The following is a 22,040-nucleotide window of genomic DNA, read 5'->3' on the forward strand; positions in this document are numbered from 1 at the left end:
ATCTACAAGCTCACAACGCGTCGTGCTTGTAGATCGGCTATTTTCAGCATGCAACACTGGAGAGCAACCAAACATAAAATTACTCTTCTCAACTAGTCTCTCCCTAACGTTTTAGTCTAGTTTTTAGTTTTTATTTTGTTGACGAAATTGTCTTTATATTTAGTATTAGTTTTAGTCATCACAGCTTAGTTTTTATTTCGTTTTTACACACACACACACACACACACACACACACACACACACACACACACACACACACACACACACACACACACACACACACACACACACACACACACACACACACACACACACACACACACACACACACACACACACACACACACACACACACACACACACACACACACACACACACACACCTGTAGTCTCCCGATGGCCACCAGGCAGTATTTGCCGGTCTGACCTGCTTCTGTGTCTTCGTCTGGTATCGTCATCCCTAAGGGAGAGAGAGACAGAGATGGACAGAGGGAGAGAGAGAAATGGACAGACAGAGGAAGAGCGAGAGAGAGAGGACATTGAGATTATGGAGAAATAAACAGAGTACAGACTACAACAAGACAGTTCTGATTAAACCATTTAGGCCTAAAATTATTGAATGCTTTAACCAGTGAAAAATAGCAGATATACAAGCTCACAGCGCGGCACAGAGTGCCGCGCTGCGAGCTTGTATATCTGCTATTTTTGAAAAAGTCGTGAAAATGTGTGCAAATCTTTGAACATATTTATTTTCAAAGCGAACGTTTGTAACTCACATTTTGCTTCTGGGTGGTCCCTGGAACTAAATATTTTGAGATGCGGGTCCGTGGCCAAATAAATATCATTTTGGGGGTCCTTCACGTGAAAAGGTTTGAGAACCACTGACATAGTAGTCTCTCAAGAACAGACTAACTGAGCTCCAGTTAAGTGAAAAGGACCTTTTCTTTGACGATGGCTGGCCAGATTGCTGACATAGAAACATTGAAACATAGGTTTTTCTAAAAATCTTAGAATCGATTCAAAAGACACTTATAGAATCGGGTCGAAATTCAAATTTTCACGATTTTTCAAAAATAGCAGATCTACAAGCTCGCAGCGCGGCACTCGGTGCCGCGCTGTGAGCTTGTATATCTGCTATTTTTCAATAGTTAAAGCATAAAATAATAATACACTATAATGTGTACCCGTTCTAAATGGGTTAAGTGTAAATGTTTATTTTCTTATTTGCTGTTTGAATTGTGCGGCATGGAGAGGTAATCTCCTGCCTCGTCTCTCCGGCTCTGATGTATGACCAATTCTTTCCACATCACGCCTCCACGCCACTGCCAGATAAATCATAAGCTCGCTGCCAGTCCCCCCTACAAATCATCCAGAACAAATATTCAAATACCGCTCAATCCCCCACCCATTTCACATCATGGCCCAGAAACTGAGGATAGGCAGATCAATTCTGTTTTGACATCAATTTTTCTGATATGTCCACAGCAGCCCTGGTAAAACAAACACACAGTGTCATGAATGCGTTCATAAGCATACAGTATCATGCACCATATACATCTGCTGCTATGCTCGCGGCCTCGCGCACCTTTTATATCTTATCTCAGGTACCATGTAAATATGTAGATATTTTGTAGGGATGCGGTATCGGTATTCGAGGTATCGGTACTCGCCCCGATACCAGCCTATTTTGCTGTACTCGTACTCGTCCGATATTGCTCACAGCAGTGCCAGATACCAATTTGTCCTAAGACACAGTTTTGTGTGTGTTAGTTCAACTAATGAACAGTGTTTTCACCTTCTCTCACTCTAGGCATGACAACATAACATAACTTACAGTATCGTTATTCAGTATCGGCAAGTACTCAAATTAAGTACTTGTACTTGTACTTGGTCAGCAAAAAAAATGGTATCGGGACGTCCCTAATATTTTGTATTTAGTTTTTCTTGTTTGACCCCTTGCCTCCCTTGCCTGTCATCCAACAAAGTACCAAGTGAAATAAATGAAGGACTAAACATTGGGTATAGGGCTATAAGTGGCTGGGACGCAACACAGCACCTATGACATTATTTTTCATTGAGCAGGAGAGCTGGGAGTAACAAACGTGGCATGGATTCATACCAGCGGAGGTTCCCCCTCAGGAACTCTGGTCCATCGCGTCACCTCCAGTGACGCTCTGACAGACCCGTCGGCAAATGAATAGACCGCGTTCTCAGCCCCTACGAGTGCTCAACTTCAGTCAAAATAAACAAAACTTCTTCACTACTCACCAAACCAAAGGTAGTTTTGCGTTGTTGAAATCTATTCTCCACGGTGGTGAGCCCCTCAGCATCCCATCCAATTTGCAAAATACACTATTTTTGGCATGAAATAAAGTGCATCCAACTCGACCGCCGCTTATTTCCGGGTTGTGAACCATTGTATCTGCGGTGGCCGCTGGGTGGCTCGAGGTGGGTGCGTTTTATTTCATGATAAAAATTATGTATTTTACAGAGTAGGTGGGGTGCTGAGGGGCTCACCACCGCGGAGAATAGACTTTCAACAAAGAAAAACTACCTTTGGTTTGGTGAGTAGTGAAGTAGTTTTGTTTATTTTGACTCAAGCTGAGCGCTGGTAGGGGCTGAGAAAACGCGGTCTATTCATTTGCCGACGGGTCTGTCAGAGCGTCACTAGAGGTGACGCGATGGACCAGAGCTAAGGCTACCACAAAGCCTTTTCTTAGTTGTACTGGATTTACCCTTGAGCTTTATGCCTCTCTGTGATTTCAGTTTACAATTTTCCTTGTTGGGTTTTATTTTGTTTGTATGCCAGTGTTTTTCTCTCTCGACTTTTACTTGGCCGAATTACAGACTCTTCCTAGCATTCAAAGATTGTGGAAGAGATATATATAGTCTTGCCTTGAAAGACTATTCATGGGTTTCATTTGTAGTCCATGGTGAGGACGAACAAACACAGGTGTTTCAATTCATCTGCTTGGCACAGAACTAATGTTCTACGCCAATCAGTACACCTGTGTTGGTCCACAACATGGTCGGGGGCCGAAATGGCTAGCAAAATGCTGTGCTGTCTCTGCTATCATTGGAAGACGTCATAATATGAAAGAGACATTGTTACTTCTACCGCTGAGAACTGCTGTACTATGTTTTACATTGTGAAGCGGTAAGACCTACTGTATGTCACTGGTCCATGATTTTAAGGTATCTACTGCACCTTCAATATTTGTGTTCATGTATCATCTATCTTCTATGTGGACAAAAATAAATTCAAGGTGAGCGTTGTTGGAAGTGTCAGGGAGATATTATCGGGGTTAAGCCCTTTGCACATTCGATTTGTGCGTCTTGTCGCATGCGGGGAAAAACTCATCACTCCTTTTATGACTCCTTTTGGGATCCGCAGCGCCGATTCCGCACAGCCTTGCACACCAAATCCAATGTGTTTTATTCATGCATCAAACGAAAAAAAAAACGCAACTGTCCTGTGTGCAAAGGGCTTTAGAGAGATCTGAAGTGAGTCTCACCGAGACTCTCGTGCACTGTTCTGCTGGGTCACTGGGCATAGACACCGAGGTTAATACTTCTCCCTGCATATGACAGCAGAAAATCACCAGAAACCCCAGAGATTTAAGGCAGAAGCTGGCAGAAGCCATGGGTAGTTGTACTGAAAGGTCATATACTCCACTCCATTATAGTCACCACTACATCTGAAATGTGGACAGTTATTAGCGGTAATTATAGATCCAATTATAGTGAGTGCCGGGTGACATTTTATTTCGGAGGATTCCCTTGCCAATTACCATCTCGTCTGTTCGCCGTCTCTTAATGGCACTGCCTCAGCGACAACTCACTTTATCCCACAGCAGACGAACGGGCCAGATGAGCTGAGCTCCACATCACAAAATACTACGACTGAAACCAAACACTTTGTCCTCGCTAAGAGCTACATTCCTCCTTCCCGACACGGGTTCAGTGACCAGATCAGGAAAACCTGCTACATCTGGGTACAGCACGAAGAGTACAGTATCCGTCTTCTTCATGCTTTGTGTGTGTGTGTGTGTGTGTGTGTGTGTGTGTGTGTGTGTGTGTGTGTGTGTGTGTGTGTGTGTGTGACCAGGCAAGTGCAAATTGTTATGCATCTGCTTTTTATGAACGTGCATGTCTGTCTCATCTCGTGACTGACTGTTAGAGCGGCCAGAACATTCCAAAGGGGGGGCTATTTTTAGGCCATGAAAGGGAGGCATGTGTCAATGATTTTGACACACATGTGGGCTCAAGTGTGTTTGTATGACACCTGGAAATGATCCAGTGGAGACGCACACACACAAAAAAAAAAGCACTCCAAGGCTAGATGTCATGCGGCGATGCATGACGTTGCTCTATTCCTTAGCACACTTAACCCTCATCTTACACACCTGGTGTGTAGCTGTTCCATCGCTGAATTCCACAGACAGCGGGGGGGGTTGCATACCTATCGCTGACAATGTAAACACGTTGTTGTTTTGGAGAGTGTGTGTGCGTTTGACTGTCATGAATACCATCTGCACAGTAAAATCCAGAGAGTGAGTTTCATTCTGAAAATGTAAAGATGGAGCCCTTATGGACCGTGGTGACAGGGGCGGTTGTGGCTCAGAGGTAGAGAAGGTTCAGGCAATGATCCATGGGTCTGCGGTTTGAATCACGGCTTCCTCCTGTCCACATGATGAAGTGTCGAGGGTTCCCACTTCCCACACATTTTTACCAATTCATTTCCAAAACTTTTCCAGAATATTTAACCCAATTTCCAGGACTATATAACAATAATTCAGCTCAATAACAAGTCGCTTACTCCTACGCGCAATGCCCAAAGACAGGTAGTGTATGCCAGTGGTTCTCAACCTTTTCAGGCCGTGACCCCCGAAATAATCATATCATACTGACGAGCACTAAGAATTGAGGAATTTTGTATAACACGTTTCTATTGTGAAAATAGCAGATCTACATTCTCACAACGCCTCGCAACGCAAGGCGTTGTGAGCATGTAGATCGGCTATTTTCACAATTTCTGCTTCTAATATTTGACAATTTGGCCAATGTTTAATTTGTCATTTCAGAGGTATTAACAAAATCAATAACCAAAGACAATGCATAGCTATTTTTTTCCAGGACCTTCCAGGACCCTTGATCAATTCCAAAACTTTTCCAGTACTGGAAAAATATTTTCCTAATTTCAAAATATTTCCAGGAATTTCATGACCGTGGGAACCCCGAGTGTCCTTGGGCAAGACACTGAACCCCACATCGCCTCCAATGAATCGGTCGGTGCTAGCTTGCCACCATTGGTCTGTGATTGGTCTGTCAGGACGCTGGCGTCGTAGAATTGTAAAATATTTCTATTTGAAATGTAGTGGAGTGAAAGTCAAGAGTGCAGTACTCGAGAAAATGTACTTATTCGCTGTCCACCACTGCCTGTGGATATTATTTTTTTTACATTCTCAGGGATGACTTAACCCATTTAGAATTATTGAATGCTTTCACTATTGAAAAATAGCAGATATACAAGCTCACAGCGCGTGTGCAAATCTTTGAATATATGTATTTTTAAAGCGAACGTTCGTAACTCAAATTTTGCTTCTGGGTGGTCCCTGGAACTAGATATTTTGAGATGGGGGTCCGTGGCCAAATACATGTCATTTTGGGGGTCCTTCACATGAAAAGGTTTGAGCACCACTGACATAGTAGTCTCTCAAGAACAGACTAACTGAGCTCCAGTTAAGTGAAAAGGACCTTTTCTTTGACGATGGCTGGTCAGATTGCTGACAAAGAAACATAGGTTTTTCCAAAAAAACCTTAGAAGGATTCAAAAGACACTTATAGAATCGGGTCAAAATTCAAATTTTCACCATTTAAAAAAAATAGCAGATCTACAAGCTCGCGGCAGTGCCGCACTGCGAGCTTGTAGATCTGCTATTTTTCAATAGTTAAAGCATCAAATAATGATACACAATAACGTGTATCCGTTCTAAATGGGTTTTAACACTCTGGATTGTACTCTGCGAGGTGCTGTGCACTCTGGCAGAGTAGAACATCCCCACCGGGATTCACAGAGGTCTGCGGCGCGGGGCCACGTACAGCTGAGGCTTCCCAGAGCCAACCAGCGCAGCAACCATCAGAGACCTCGCAGTGGCCTTTTCAAGTGGACTGATCCGAGCCATGGAACGGATACAGGACACATGCAGGCCGGGTCGGTCCTGTGGCTCTGATCAAAGCCAGGCCCCTTTTTTCAAGAATGTTCCAGGCAACCGCAGCTGCTTTGGGTTAGGCCAGGGCACGGTCAGTTCCGACACGAGACTAGGGGAAGGAGCGGCAGAGGGGGGGGGGGGGGGGGAGAAGGGGGCAGAGAGAGAGAGAGAGCTTGGGGATGGATAAACCATCGTTGTTAGTTTAGGATGTTGTGTTTGCATGTGTGTTACCTGCAGGGGGCCACGCTTTGATGTAGCCAGTGCAGTGCACCACGGAATACTGAGCTTCGCCTTCCTTTGATGGGCCAAGGCCGTTCCTGTCAATGGCAGAAAAAGAGAGATCACACACACACACACACACACACACACACACACACACACACACACACACACACACACACACACACACACACACACACACACACACACACACACACACACACACACACACACACACACACACACACACACACACACACACACACACACACGAGGGCTTGGTACAGACATACAGCTGTGAAAGCTGCGGTGATGGTCGGTGGTCCCGTTACACACTAGGGCATTCACCAAATATTCGACTATTCGAATATCAAAGTCACTATTCGATGTTGTTCACCGAAGTCGAATATTCGCTTAAAAATATATATAGTTTATAAAACTTGGAAGTCATAAGAATGAGTTGTCAATGCCCCTGGTGGATGAATTTGTTAATGCTCTATACCAGGGGTTCTCAAACCTTTTTAGGCTGTGACCCCCAAAATAAACATATTTGAACTGGAGACCCCCAGCCTGACAAGCACTTGGAATTGTAGGTATTACATTTAATGTGGCTCGGTTCCGCAGATAAATATTGTGAAAATAGCAGATCTACATGTGTGAGCATGTAGATCGGCTTTTTTCACAATGTTCGCCTCTCGTATATTCGACTATTCGAATACTTTGAGATCGAATAATTTGAATACTAAAAATCACTATTCGTGAATGCCCTATTACACACTGAAAAAAGCTCTTCCTCAGACCGAGGAAGAGCTTTTCCCCACTGAAACATAAAAGCTAATATTTAACCTGGACACTTTTCTTTTTGGGACGGGGACGGCACACAGCCTGCGGGGCCAGAGAAGAAGAGACAGAGAGATGCTGTCGAGTGGGGAGAAAGGGGATGACGAGTAAGGAAGGGAGTAGTAAAGGGAGTGTGTAGGAGAAGATGGAGTGCAGGTGGAAGGTGGAGACAAGGGGAAGGTGGAGTAATATATTTACCTGTATCTCTTCCTCATGTTGGACAGCCGGTTTAAGGAGATGTGGTCCAGAGGAGCACTGCCACACCTGGACACGCACGTACGCGTAAACGTACACACACACACACACACACACACACACACACACACAAACACGTACACACACACACGACAGCATCTATTACAGGGGTTCCCAAAGTTTTTTTGTCTCAGGGCACCCCATAAATATTTTTTTTTAATCCGAGGCACACGTACATTATAATTTTCAGTCCCAGCACTCCCATTTATAGCATATCGTCTTTGTCGGGTGGAAACCGTTCATTTTGTATTTATCATCTAAAAAATTTACTAAACTAGTGAAAACAGCAGATCTACAGCACAGTGTGCTTGTAGATCGGCTGTAGATCGGCTGTTTTCACTAGTTTTGTGCGAATCTTGTATGATGAAGCAGGGCTTTGCTTTATCAAAAGACTACACATTTGAAACTTGAAGATACAAGGTTTCTGCCCAAGTTTCACGCTCGCAGCGCGGCACTCGGTGCCGCGCTGTGAGCTTGTATATCTGATATTTTTTAATAGTTAAAGCATTAAATAATTTTAGGCCTAAATGGGTTAAATCAGTTAATGAATAAATCATTAGTGTTGGCCTGGGCCGATGGCGTAGCAGTCCGAGCACCTGGGCTCCACAATAGCCTGACGTTTCAGGGTTGGGGTACCGATCCCAACGGCCTTTGCCGCATGTCACTCCCCATCTCCTGTCAAACTACTATCCTATCAAAAAAGGCATAAGAAAGCCCTGAAAATAAAAAATAAAAAGTCTGTGACAGACAACATTGCTATGCTCTTATACCTTCTAGCGGCACCTTCTGTGCTGTGGCAACTTTCTATTACCATCTAACAACTTTTGCACAAAGGAATATAATATTTTCTACACTTGCTGTTAGCTTCACTTCTTCACACCGAAGGGAACTCGCTATCTGTGCAGTCAGTCACTGAGGTTTTTGTTAGACATGGAAAGGCAAATACTGGCACACGACACCTATAAAGCCTTAAGCCGTGTTGCCAGAAACGTTTGATATTTTCTCCTTTCCTCTAAAACCAATGGGAAGGAGTAACCGAAAGCTTGTCATGGTGAAGGTATTGCACTTATGGGCAAAGAGCTTTAGGCAGCTAAAAAGAAGGATTTTGGAACTGTACTATTATGTATTTAAACTGAACGGCTAGCATGAGCTTTGCTTAACCTTCCCCTGATTCTTCTTCATGCAATGCCCTTTAGAACCTAGACCACTGTGACAACCTTCACCACACGTCAGGAAGGAACATTCATATTACTGCGCAATCATGCAGTCTATGATTTACACCTGTTTTTCAAAATTGGGATGTGCGTACACCCATAACCCATTTCACACCAAATGACTGAAGCCATATGCTTCAATGTTCCGACGCGACAGCATGCATATTTCAGCTCCCCTGGGTTAATGTCAAATGATTGATGTTTCCATACCACAGAGATAATTATAGATGATAGGTCTGCCACATATATTCCAATAATCATTGCCGTCTGTTAGAGCGCAGCCTCTGCACACCACCGTGTGTCCATTCTCTAGCCTTTGGCCTTCCTGCGGAGTTCCTGCTTCATTACATGCATCGTTGCATGCCATGCCCACACGCAAACCCCTGTCTCTCCTAAAATCCGAATTCAGCTTTTGTTTGTTTCACCTCAGGATGTTTGAAAACCCATCTTGCATCCGTCACCGGAGCACACGGCTGCACCGAAGCGGCTTTGATCACGCATTGACGATGATTCAGAGGAGCTTATTTTTAGCCACGCGCGTCTCTCAATTATTCTTGATATATACACGCGGGGTGATTGTTAATGCTGTGTGAGCAAAATTGGGGGATGTTTGGAGTTGTTTTGCATGCATCAGTCACACGCGGGCCCGCTAATGGCACGATAATCAGTTTGTTATGTCAGTCAGGCATCTGTAGGACCGGTATTTTCATTTACTCAGCTTCTATTTGAGGAACTCTGCAAATTAACCCATTTAGAAGGGGTACACATTTTCAGCTCCCCTGGGTTAATGTCAAATGATTGATGTTTCCATACCACAGAGATAATTATAGATGATAGGTCTGCCACATATATTCCAATAATCATTGCCGTCTGTTAGAGCGCAGCCTCTGCACACCACCGTGTGTCCATTCTCTAGCCTTTGGCCTTCCTGCGGAGTTCCTGCTTCATTACATGCATCGTTGCATGCCATGCCCACACGCAAACCCCTGTCTCTCCTAAAATCCGAATTCAGCTTTTGTTTGTTTCACCTCAGGATGTTTGAAAACCCATCTTGCATCCGTCACCGGAGCACACGGCTGCACCGAAGCGGCTTTGATCACGCATTGACGATGATTCAGAGGAGCTTATTTTTAGCCACGCGCGTCTCTCAATTATTCTTGATATATACACGCGGGGTGATTGTTAATGCTGTGTGAGCAAAATTGGGGGATGTTTGGAGTTGTTTTGCATGCATCAGTCACACGCGGGCCCGCTAATGGCACGATAATCAGTTTGTTATGTCAGTCAGGCATCTGTAGGACCGGTATTTTCATTTACTCAGCTTCTATTTGAGGAACTCTGCAAATTAAAACAGTGTGCTGGGGGGACCGTCGTATGGAGGCTGCAAGTAGTGAACAACAACCGACTGCTGTGACACATGCATAAACACGGTTCGGCATGGTCTCCAGTAAAACAACATTTCCAGGGAAGCCGTTTATTAGCTCCAGGCCTTGTTACGTAACTCTTCTAACTCTGTCCATCACAGCATACCGCGCAACAATGCCAGAAAAAACCCTGGCCCCGTCTGTACGTCACTGGCCTGACGGCGGGCCGTGCAAGCGTTGCCAGCGCCAATCTGTAATCCATTTGACTTTGAATTGAGCTTCAGTGTGTGTTCTATTTAGCAGCGGGGCCCCCACAATCAGGCTCCTATTTCAGTGTGGTCAATCAGGATTGAGGAAATGCGTTTTAAGTTTTTACAGCTCACAGCAACCCAAACACTGCGCTCCAAACCAGCGTGGCAGCCAGTGGGCAGCCGAGCAGAGAGCTGCGGCAGAGCATCTCTTGTCAGCCAGCTGTCGGAACACGGTTCTGGTTTTTGGTGCTCTGCTTGTCTGTGACATTCTGCCTCTCAGGGGCAGTGTTACCAGATGGGAAATGTTGAATTATCGTACCGGAGGCTCAGAATTATCGTATTTGACATGAAACTATCGTACACAGCCAAAAAAAGAGAAATCACTCGCGTAAAAACGTAATTTCACCAAAAAATGCGTCTTTAGTGTAAGAAACGACCTCGTTTTAGACTCCTGCGTGACAAAAACGGATCAGATATGCTGTGTGGAGGCAGGCAACTTCTTGGAGCTTACACAATTAAAAGCCTGAAACTGGTCTGGAAAGATGCAACCAGTGTTTTTAATGCCTCCAAGTACAGATCTAGGGTCAGATTGACTGATTTCCTGGCTTATTTTGAGAAGCCAAACCAGATCCCAGATCAGCAGCCAGGGAAAATAGTGAATTCACGCTCTTTTTGATGATATGCCGAAATTATCGTACATTTGGGCATTTTTGGAATTATTGATCGTATTGGCGTTTGAATGAGCTTCCTGCCTCCTCTTCTTTGTTTATGAAGGAACCATACACCGTGCACTATTCTCTACTGCTAAATTTGATGAGCAGTGTAAAATATCAGGGGTTTTCAAAGTGGGTGACGGGGCACCCTGGGGTGCCGTGACGGCAGTCCAGGGGTGCCGCGAGATAATTTGATAATAATAATATATATATTATGCTTCATCATACTGTCGCACAAAACTAGTGAAAACAGCCGATCTACAAGCACACGGCTTGTAGATCTGCTGTTTTCACTAGTTTAGTACATTTTATAGATCATAAATACAAAACCAACGGTTTTGGAAATATAAGGTTTCCACCCGACAACGATGATATCCTATAAATATAAGATGCTGGGAGTGAAAATTATAATGTCGGGGTGCCTCGGATTAAAAAAATATTCATGGGGTGCCCTGAGACAAAAAAGTTTGGGAACCCCTGGTGTAGTGTACTAATTAAAACAAAATTGTTGACTTTCCCCACAATGGTTAGGGAAACAGAATTATTACTAGTGGCAGAATGTGTGTATATTCACTGAAAGAGGTACAGTAGATGAGAAAAAGGCCTTGGGATCACCAGTATTGTTTAGGGCTCATCCTGCAATTTTCAGAGATTAGATCATGAGATAGTTTGTGTGCAAATTGATATTTTGAGGGTGGTACGAGAGGCAGCAACATGGATTGAAATGGTTATGCTACAGACACACCAAATCTATTCAGGTTGCTGTGTACAGCGAGTTGGGGGCTGCTTGGTTTTTCATCTGTCATTTTCCAAGATGGAGTTCAATGAACAAACCATCTAATTGTACAGCGAAATGGTTTTCTGAAACCATTTTAGGCACAAAGCAGACAATGAAGTAACAGAATCTTGATTCAAATTTGCTCAGTGCTGCCTATAGTTTGAATCTAAAGTTCGCAAGTTGGACGTGGTGCGCTGGACTGACCTAATGTGCATGCATACTGTATATTTGCAAATTGTAGCACAGGGACAAAGGGCCACTGGGCACCAAATACCCGCCAGCGGTATTAACACCGTTTTGCGTATCGACCGCCATTCAAATGGACGCAAATAAGTCGCTCGGTTCTTTTAAATGCCGGGGGTTCAAATCGATTTCTCAAATTAAACACCTGGGCTACTACAATTTGCTAATGTACAGTCATTTTGAACGACATCGAATACATAGGATTCATCCACCACACACACACACACACACACACACACACACTGCAGTGGTGCTCAGCAAGTTACATGACAATCTATATATAGATTGCTTATGTGTGCAATTGAAAATGCAGGCGCTAGAGGGAAGGCCATGGTGTCACAGGGTCACTTAACTCATCTAGTGCCATTCCCGAGATATCTCGTGAAATGTACTCGAGTATATGTAGTGCCATTCACGAGATATCTCGGGAAAAGTAATATATTACTGTAACGGCGAGTACATTACCGAGAAGAATGGGCGGAGGTCCGGAGACGAAATCCGTCGCTGATTTCGCATCATCACGGCTCCACGAGCACAAAATAGTCCCATCCATAACATTGAGGTGGACGGGGGATCTCATCTTTAATGTCCATTATCTCAAAACTACACTTTAGAAGCTAGGATGGAGGCAGATGCTCGCTTATGTTACACAGTTATAAAAGCTCCCGGTCGGCCATTACACAACTCCACGTGGACAAGGATCGGTTCCGGCGCACGACCCGATGACGTCAGACCGGAAGTGATTGCGCTGTGGACTTCTGGCCTTCAAAATAAGATAACGGCGGTGATGCCAGCCTGAAGGTGGCGTCGTGGACTTTATAATCCGTTAATTTCAGGGGCACTAAATGAGTTAAATAGATTAATGAATAAATCATTAGTGTTGGCCTGGGCCGATGGCGTAGCAGTCCGAGCACCTGGGCTCCACAATAGCCTGACGTTGCAGGGTTGGGGTACCGATCCCAACGGCCTTTGCCGCATGTCACTCCCCATCTCTCCCCCCATCTCCTGTCAAACTACTATTAGCCGGGGACCCACACGCCCAAAAGCTCAAGGAATAGGGTAGGACCTGTGATTTTCTGCCGTACTTTTTATTTCTGTTTTATCTATTAGTTTGGTCATTAAGGTCCACAGAATGAGAGGCCTGCTCTGCCAGAAACAGCGCGAAAAAAGGTTATGGCCATTTGTATATTCACTGTCCCACTTTGAAAACCCCTGCACTACACCAAGTTTCTTCTATAGTCTGATATGTATGAACCGACACAAACACAACGGCCCGCAATGCTTTTAGTGTCTTTCACCGCCTTTTGCCACCTCCCATCCCAACACCTCCAATAGTCGTCTCCCGCTCTTTCAATGTTCCATCCACAGTTTGCCACCGTGGCAGATCACTCATGGGGTCTTTGATTTCACTGCCTCGGCCTGTATATTATGATTAATGACTGAATAATTGCCCGAACGTTCCAATCAATCACATATGAACTGCTATTCTAGAAACATCTGTGTGTGGATAATAAGTGTACATAGGCTGCTGAGCAGAACACGCAAGCTAGTGCTCACTCTGCACGCAGGATCACATGATCAATAACAGCTTCAAACTTCAAACTGTCACTTTCAGGGACGTGCTGGGCCCCTGATTCAGCCCGGGAAAAAGCGTTGTAGAGGCCCTCATTGCGCGCTATAGAGAGAGATCTCTCTCTATAGCGCTGCTGCTACTCAAAGATTTGCCATTTCAGATCATGACAAGTGACAAGCCAGTGGGCCAATTACATGAGTTATATTTTGTTGTTGTCGGGTGGAAACCTTGTACGTCCAAAACCGTTTGTTTTGTATTTATCATTTTAAAAACGATTTATAGTAAAAACAGCCGATCTACAAGCACACAACGCCTCGCACCGCGAGGCATTGTGTGCTTGTAGATCTGCTGTTTTCACAACTTTTGTGCAACGGCCTTGTATGATGAAGCAGGGCTTTGCTTTGCGAACAAATTCACAAATTTGAAACTTGGAGATACGAGGTTTCTGCCCGACAGTGACGATTTACTTTGTTGGCCGCCCAGCCCCCAAAATGGAACGAAGGCTGACATTTTATTTAAAAAAATGTTTTTCCTAATGGCCGGCCTGGACCGGCCAGGAATGAACCGGCCGTTTGGGAGTTGTCCCGCTTTTCCCAATGACCAGCACGTCCCTGGTCACTTATGTTTTTGGGACATTCTGTGCTTTCTTTATGGTGAACTCTAAAACGCTGCCAATGTATGCATTGCGACATCTCCCTCTGTCTCCTTATATAAGCCACTACATTTAAACGTGTTTACCTGTTAGCATTTTATTATCAAGTTGGGATTACCTCATGCCTCCCTGGATCTCAAAACAGTGCCGAAATGTATCCAAAACACCGTCAAGAGTGGTTGGTTTGTCTGATTATGTCTGAAGGTTAATGCACCTCAATGCAGACAGTTGAAACCCAACTCTATTAAAGCAGTGGTGACTGCTGCCGCCCCCCCCTTGAATGCTATAGCATGTGAATTAAACATTGATGACAGCTTACGATAACAATTGATTGGCCAGCAGTTTGATGTCATCTTTACTTGCAATATGAACATGATATTAAGTAAGTCATTCATAGTGGTGATACTTAAATGTTGTAATTTCAAGTTAACTGAATCATAGTTCAAGGAACCCATGGAGTCCCTGGACCCCACTTTGAAAATCACTGGTCTGCGTTATCATTTTTACCTTTGATTATATAACATAACCCTACCCAGATAAGCCTAGAATTATTGAATGCTTTAACCAGTGAAAAATAGCAGACATACAAGCTTGTAGAGCTTGTAGATCTGCTATTTTTGAAAAAGTCGTGAAAATGTGTGCAAATCTTTGGATATGTGTATTTTCAAAGCGAACGTTTGTAAATCGAATTTTGCTTCTGGGTGGTCCCTGGAACTAAATATTTTGAGATGGGGGTCCGTGGCCAAATAAATATCATTTTTGGGGTCTTTCACATGAAAAGGTGTGAGAACCACTGACATAGTAGTCTCTCAAGAACAGACTAACTGAGCTCCAGTTAAGTGAAAAGGACCTTTTCTTTGACGATGGCTGGCCAGATTGCTGACATAGAAACATAGGTTTTTCAAAAAACCTTAGAAGGATTCAAAAGACACTTATAGAATCGGGTCAAAATTCAAATTTTCACGTTTTTTTTTTAAAATAGCAGATCTACAATCTTGCAGCTGTGAGCTTGTATATCTGCGATTTTTCAATAGTTAAAGCATAAAATAATGTGTACCCGTTCTAAATGGGTTAATGGCTAAATGCACTCTACTCAAGACGCACCAGTAGGTAAGGACAACTGGGCAGTGTTTGTTGCGACTGAAGGTCGCAGTTTACTATGAGAAACGTCACAGCTTGTCCGCGTCCGTCCGTGTAGACGTGTACACATTTTTGCGGTCTATGGGTTTGCCGCTCTGACAACATGCTCTGATGTCACAGTGATGTCAGGGTGAACCACTCTACCAGAATGGGTTTGCCACTCTGACATTACGCTCTGGCTTCACTGTGATGTCACACTAACAGAATCCCTTTTATGCCCATATATGGAGTTCCCTGATGTCATCAAAATGAATGATGCCCTGTTAGAGAGATCCCTGTGATGCCAGGGGGAACAAATCCCTTTTATGCCCATATATGGAGAAATGGAGATCCCTGTGATGCCAGGGGGAACAAATCCCTTTTATTCCCATATATGGAGAAATGGAGATCCCTGTGATGCCAGGGGAACAAATCCCTTTAATGCCCATATATGGAGATCCCTGACGTCCACATCCTTCATGTCCACATCACTGTGGCGTGGCTGAGTTGTCTTACTAGTATGTTTATATTTTACTTTCTAAATAAACATCTAGTTGCAATAGGTTGCAGCAGCTGTGCGTAACTTCAAACGTAGCATAGTTTGAACATAATTTCTAATTTAAGTGGGAGTTTACGTTCAGTTTAAGGGTTGCACCAACGGAAATATGCAATACTTCAATCATACGCCTAGTCCTTAGTAGGTGTAAAGTCCTCCGTAAAATAGTTGTTGTCAACTTGGAGGATGAGGAGGATATTATTACACCGGCTGCTTTGCACCTGTAACGCATTTCCTGACACATCTTTTTGTTTAGACATTTATATGACCACATAGATTTCTATTGTTGACCTGTTGGCAGACACAAGTGTGCACAACTTTTAATTTCTCCCGTGAGACCTACATCTCTGTGCGAGAAAGAGTAATTGAGCATGACATTACATAAATAAATAAATACATTTATACAGTAATTGACATTATTCGTTAGATATATCCCCTTGAGATGAACCACCTCGTTTTTGAGGGGGTCCTCAACAACACAAGTACTTTATTTTCTGTGAGGATCATAACATAACAGTCGATTACAATGAGAATGAAGAGTGCTCACTAGTGTAATCTACAGCAACAGTCTATGACCCGAATAGCGTTTCATTTGATTGGTATATGAAATATGAAAGTCCTAATTTGCTTTAAGTACGGTAGGCAATAACCTCATCCCAGATTTATCAGCCTGACTGTTTACATTCTGTTTAAGTTATTTGACAACATGGCATTAACCCATTCAGAACGGGTACACATTATGTGTATCATTATTTTATGCTTTAACTATTGAAAAATAGCAGATATACAAGCTCACAGCGCGGCATCGAGTGCCGCGCTGCGAGCTTGTAGATCTGCTATTTTTGAAAAATCGTGAAAATTAGAATTTTGACCCGATTCTATAAGTGTCTTTTGAATCCTTCTAAGATTATTTGAAAAACCTAAGTTTCTATGTCAGCAGTCTGGCCAGCCATCGTCAAAGAAAAGGTCCTTTTCACTTAACTGGAGCTCAGTTAGTCTGTTCTTGAGAGACTACTATGTCAGTGGTTCTCAAACCTTTTCATGTGAAGGACCCCCAAAATTATATTTATTTGGCCACGGACCCCCATCTGAAAATATTTAGTTCCAGGGACCACCCAGAAGCAAAATTTGAGTTACAAACGTTCGCTTTGAAAATACATATATTCAAAGATTTGCACACATTTTCATGACTTTTTCAAAAATAGCAGATCTACAAGCTCGCAGCGCGGCACTCGGTGCCGCGCTGTGAGCTTGTAGATATTTTTCAATAGCTAAAGCATTCAAAAAGCATGGGTTAAACATAAAAATAATCAAGAATAGCGAGTTTCATGATCGGTCACATGCTGTAAAGTGAAAACGTTGTTTTCTTGGTGTGGACTTTACACAAATGTAACCAAGATGATTCTTACATCTCATTGATGCAACCAAGCCTCAACACAACTTTAATATCAAATGAGCTATCCAACCTATAGTGCGCACTTGCACAGAGAACAACTGAAGCAAGAATGTGTGCACAGTGGGGCATTAACGACTTGTGATTTTTGCAAGTCGACTCGACTCAGTAAAAAGTTGAGTTGAAGTCGACTTCATTGTTCACATCACACACGACCCCCCAATTATTTTGGGGGGTCCCCAGATAATTAACTTAACTAGACCTTACCCGTTTGAAGATATGTGCTCCAATATATGTGCAGAGTGTGGGTTATGGAAAAAGTAACTGTAACTGGTGCGTGCATGAGAATATGTGGGAGCACCATAATGTAAGGAGCAACCCATGGAGGAGTGTATATTTTTTGATGGATACAAATAATTTAACAGCTAAATTAGGTGAATAGAAGTATGGGGATGTATGCGCTTGCTCTACATAATTTTGCCATACCCGTCGGAAGATAAGACACACATCAAATGCACCCGGTGCATGAGTGACCCGTGCATGCAGGCAAACCACATATATAAGAGAGAGAGAGAGAGAGAGAGAGAGAGAGAGAGATTCCTAACTGTGAGATTGGTGGGTGTGTGTGTGGGGCTACAGATCCCATGGCCTGGAGGAACGGACCGTAACCCTGACAACAGGGTGTAGTGTTGAACAGAAGTGGTAAAGAAACGCTAATAAATAGCTTGAATTTGTGAAAAATTGAAGAATTGCTGAAGAGATAAAGGTGGAAATTCATTCTGACTGACCTACTGACTGACTGACTGACCTCTCTAATTATAGTATGGATGTGAAACATTGTTTTCTCACTTAACTGTAAACAAACCAACATAAAGTTTAAGTGTATAGAGGGTATCTGTACATTTCTAGTGCCAATTTAAGGACTTTTTAATACCTCTAAAATGGCATGCGAGGCGTTGTGAGCATGTAGATCTGCTATTTTCACAATAGATTATTATTATTTTTATTTTTATTTTTTCAAACTTCGACTTTCGACTTTCTCTGGTGGGAGTCGACTTGTGTAATGAAGTCGACTGAGTCGGCTTGTCGACTTTTTCGTACATGCCCTAGTGCACAGCCGGTGCAACAAGCTGTTTGAGAATATGTCTATGTATCATTGTCAAAAAGATAGATAATATATACACAAGTGTAGAGCATAGGATAGTAAATTTCCATTAAAAAAAGATCTATAGTTCTGGGATTAAAGATGTCAGGTGCAGATGAGAATTCATTGCCACCTACTGAAGACAGGCATAAAAAATCAATAATGCATGCTCTGGGGTAAATCTGATTTATTAGGCATAACCTTTATACATGTTCTGCCATGGTATGCACACACTGTTTCTTAAGGCAGTTTTCTACACCCCATCAGTGGTGTAAAGTAACAAAGTACATTTACTTACATACTGTACTTAAAGGAGCTATAGTCAACTTTTTCTTGAAAAACGGATGCTAAAATAAAACTGTTTCGAAAATATTTTATAAATAAATAAGCTTCATAATGTGTTTCTATTCAAAAATGACCACAAAAAGTGTAAAATGATAAAATAATCATTTTGGCCAATGTCAGACCGACACTTTGTTTACATTCTAGTCTATAGACTAGGATGTAAACAAAGTGTCGGCCCTACAATGAAAAAGTTGACTATAGCTCCTTTAAGTACAATTTTGTGGTATTTGTACTTTACTTGAGTATTTCCAATTTCCAATACTTTTACTTCTACTCCACTACATCTCGGATCCAAATATTGTACTTTTACTCCACTACATTTATTTGAAAACTCTAGTTACAAGTACTTTGCAGATATAAAATATAATATTATAAAACATACATTAACCACTTTAACCCTATTTTATACCTGGGCTACTTTAAATACATTTTGATGCCAACACTTTTCACACTTTTTGACTACATTGCAGTATTGATACTTTTACTTAACCCATTTAGGCCTAGAATTATTGAATGCTTTAACCAGTGAAAAATAGCAGATATACAAGCTCACAGCGCTGCGAGCTTGTAGATCTGCTATTTTTGAAAAAGTCATGAAAATATGTGCAAATCTTTGAATACTAGACCTTACCCGTTCGAAGATATGTGCTGCAAAATTATGTGCAGAGTGTGGGTTATGGGGAAAGTAACTGTAACTGGTGCGTGCGTGAGAATATGTGGGAGCATCATAATGTAAGGAGCAGCCCATGGAGGAGTGTATATTTATGATGGATACAAATAATTTAACAGCAAAATTAGGTGAATAGAAGTATGGGGATGTATGTGCTTGCTTAATTTTTCCATACCCGTTGGGGGGGGGGGGGGGGGAGAGAGAGAGATAACATTCCTAACTGTGAGAGAGGTGTGTGTGGGCCCGGGGCTACAGATCCCATGGCCTGGGGGAACGGACCGTAACCCTGACAACAGGCTGTAGAGCTGTAGAGAGAAGAAACGCTAATAAATAGCTTGAATTCGGGAAAAATGAAATTCGGGCTCCGTCACCGTGTGTATAATGCTAATGGCCAATGCCATGTTAAATTTGAGATCAGTCGCTGAAGCGAGTGAATAGATAATGCATTGTGTGACTGACCTACTGACCTACTGACTGACCTCTCTCTCTAATTATAGTATGGATATGTATTTTCAAAGCGAACGTTTGTAACTAAAATTTTGCTTCTGGGTGGTCCCTGAAACTAGATATTTTGAGATGGGGGGTCCGTGGCCAAATAAATATCTTTTTGGGGGTCCTTCACATGAAAAGGTTTGAGAACCACTGACATAGTAGTCTCTCAAGAACAGACTAACTGAGCTCCAGTTAAGTGAAAAGGACCTTTTCTTTGACGATGGCTGGCCAGATTGCTGACATAGAAACATAGGTTTTTCAAAAAATCTTAGAAGGATTCAAAAGACACTTATAGAATCGGGTCAAAATTCTAATTTTCGCGATTTTTTAAAAATAGCAGATCCACAAGCTCGCAGCGCGAGCTGTGAGCTTGTATATCTGCTATTTTTCAATAGATAAAGCATAAAATAATGATATACAATACGGTGTACCCGTTCTGAATGGGTCAAGTAAAGAACATGAGTACTTTTTCCACCACTGCCCAGTCCAACAGAATAAAACCTTCCCGTACCAGTGAAGTGGCAGAAGCACACATTGAGTGTGTGCAGGGATACATGCCAGGCTTGATTTTGACGACTAAAACTATGACGAAAAATCTTGGTCGCTACCATTTTTTCACTGACGAAAACGAAATAAAAACCAAGCCATGATGACTAAAACCATCACCAAATTATTCAATTTTGTCAACAAATTAAAAAAAAAGAAATCCAGTAGAACAAAGACAAGTCATTTTCAATAGACGATCTACAAGCTCGCCGCGCGACACGTTGTTGTGAGCTTGTAGATTCTGCACGCAGCCAAGTAGAAATCCGGCATTACGACTGTAGAGTCAACTGTAGATTTAGTCGACTAAAATCGCATGATATTTAGTCAACAATTCAATGAACTATGACTAAAAATGAAATACAGGGTTCCCACACATTTTTACCAATTCATTTCCAAAACTTTTCCAAAACTTTTCCAGAATATTTAACCCAATTTCCAGGACTATATAACAATAATTCAGCTCAATAACAAGTCGCTTACTCCTATGCGCAATGCCCAAAGACAGGTAGTGTATGCCAGTGGTTCTCAACCTTTTCAGGCTGTGACCCCCGAAATAATCATATTTGAACTGGGGACCCGGCACCCTGACGAGCACTAACAGTTGAAGAATTTTGTATACCACGGTTCTATTGTGAAAATAGCAGATCTACATGCTCACAACGCCTCGCGTTGCGAGGCGTTGTGAGCATGTAGATCTGCTATTTTCACAATTTCTTGACAATTTGGCCAATGTTTAATTTGTCATTTCAGAGGTATAAACAAAATCAATAACCAAAGACAATGCATAGCTATTTTTTCCAGGACCCTTGATCAATTCCAAAACTTTTCCAGTATTGGAAAAATATTTTTCCAATTTCAAAATATTTCCAGGAATTTAATGACCGTGGGAAACCCTGTAAATAAAGGGTCCTTCACATGCACGTACCTCAGGCGGCAGATGAAGGAGCGTCTGGAGCCCATGCACATCCTCATAGAAGACTGCTGTCCCTCTTTCTTCACTGTGCCCGTCTTCAGGTCCAGTATACGCCCTGTCAAACACACAGGTGACGCTTCACGTTAACCACTTAAGACCCTTACTGAGCAAAACCAGTTGGCACTCCAGCCAACCCAACACGCAACAAGCTTTTACTAAAGCAATAAGCCACAAGAGGCGAGTGGTTACCTCTCAGCCGGTGTATAATACCCCGGTAACCACAAGCCTCGCATGGCTTATTGCTTTTCTAAAACGGTCACAATATTGCAACATGAAAATCATAGACATGTACCAATTAAAACTGTTCTATTTCACTAGTAATACACAATAAGGGTCTGCTCTGCAAGAAAGTATTTCCAGGCCAGGCTGCAAAAACAACACAGGTGCAGATAATTGGTGCACTGTGGAACACTGTGGAAAGAAATAACGCACCTGGGTTTGATATAAACTGATTCAAGGTGTGGGTTATAGTCTCATATACCACAGCA

At 42.7% G+C, this 22,040-nt stretch overlaps 1 protein-coding gene across 2 annotated transcripts in view; it reads right to left on the reverse strand.

The window, feature by feature from the left end:
• Positions 1–22,040, reverse strand: part of arnt2 (aryl-hydrocarbon receptor nuclear translocator 2) — a 136,450-nt gene that overhangs the window by 60,265 nt on the left and 54,145 nt on the right. For both annotated transcript variants that reach the window (XM_080729881.1, XM_080729880.1), the window contains exons 6-9: positions 21,505–21,607; positions 7,470–7,535; positions 6,444–6,529; positions 384–460 (exon numbers count right to left, since the gene is read on the reverse strand). In XM_080729881.1, the coding sequence (XP_080586007.1) occupies positions 384–460; positions 6,444–6,529; positions 7,470–7,535; positions 21,505–21,607 (332 nt within the window). The remainder of the gene's footprint in view (positions 1–383; positions 461–6,443; positions 6,530–7,469; positions 7,536–21,504; positions 21,608–22,040) is intronic.

This window comes from Nannobrachium achirus (assembly GCF_963921795.1).
Source record: "Nannobrachium achirus genome assembly, chromosome: 7".
NCBI classification, from domain to species: domain Eukaryota; kingdom Metazoa; phylum Chordata; class Actinopteri; order Myctophiformes; family Myctophidae; genus Nannobrachium; species Nannobrachium achirus.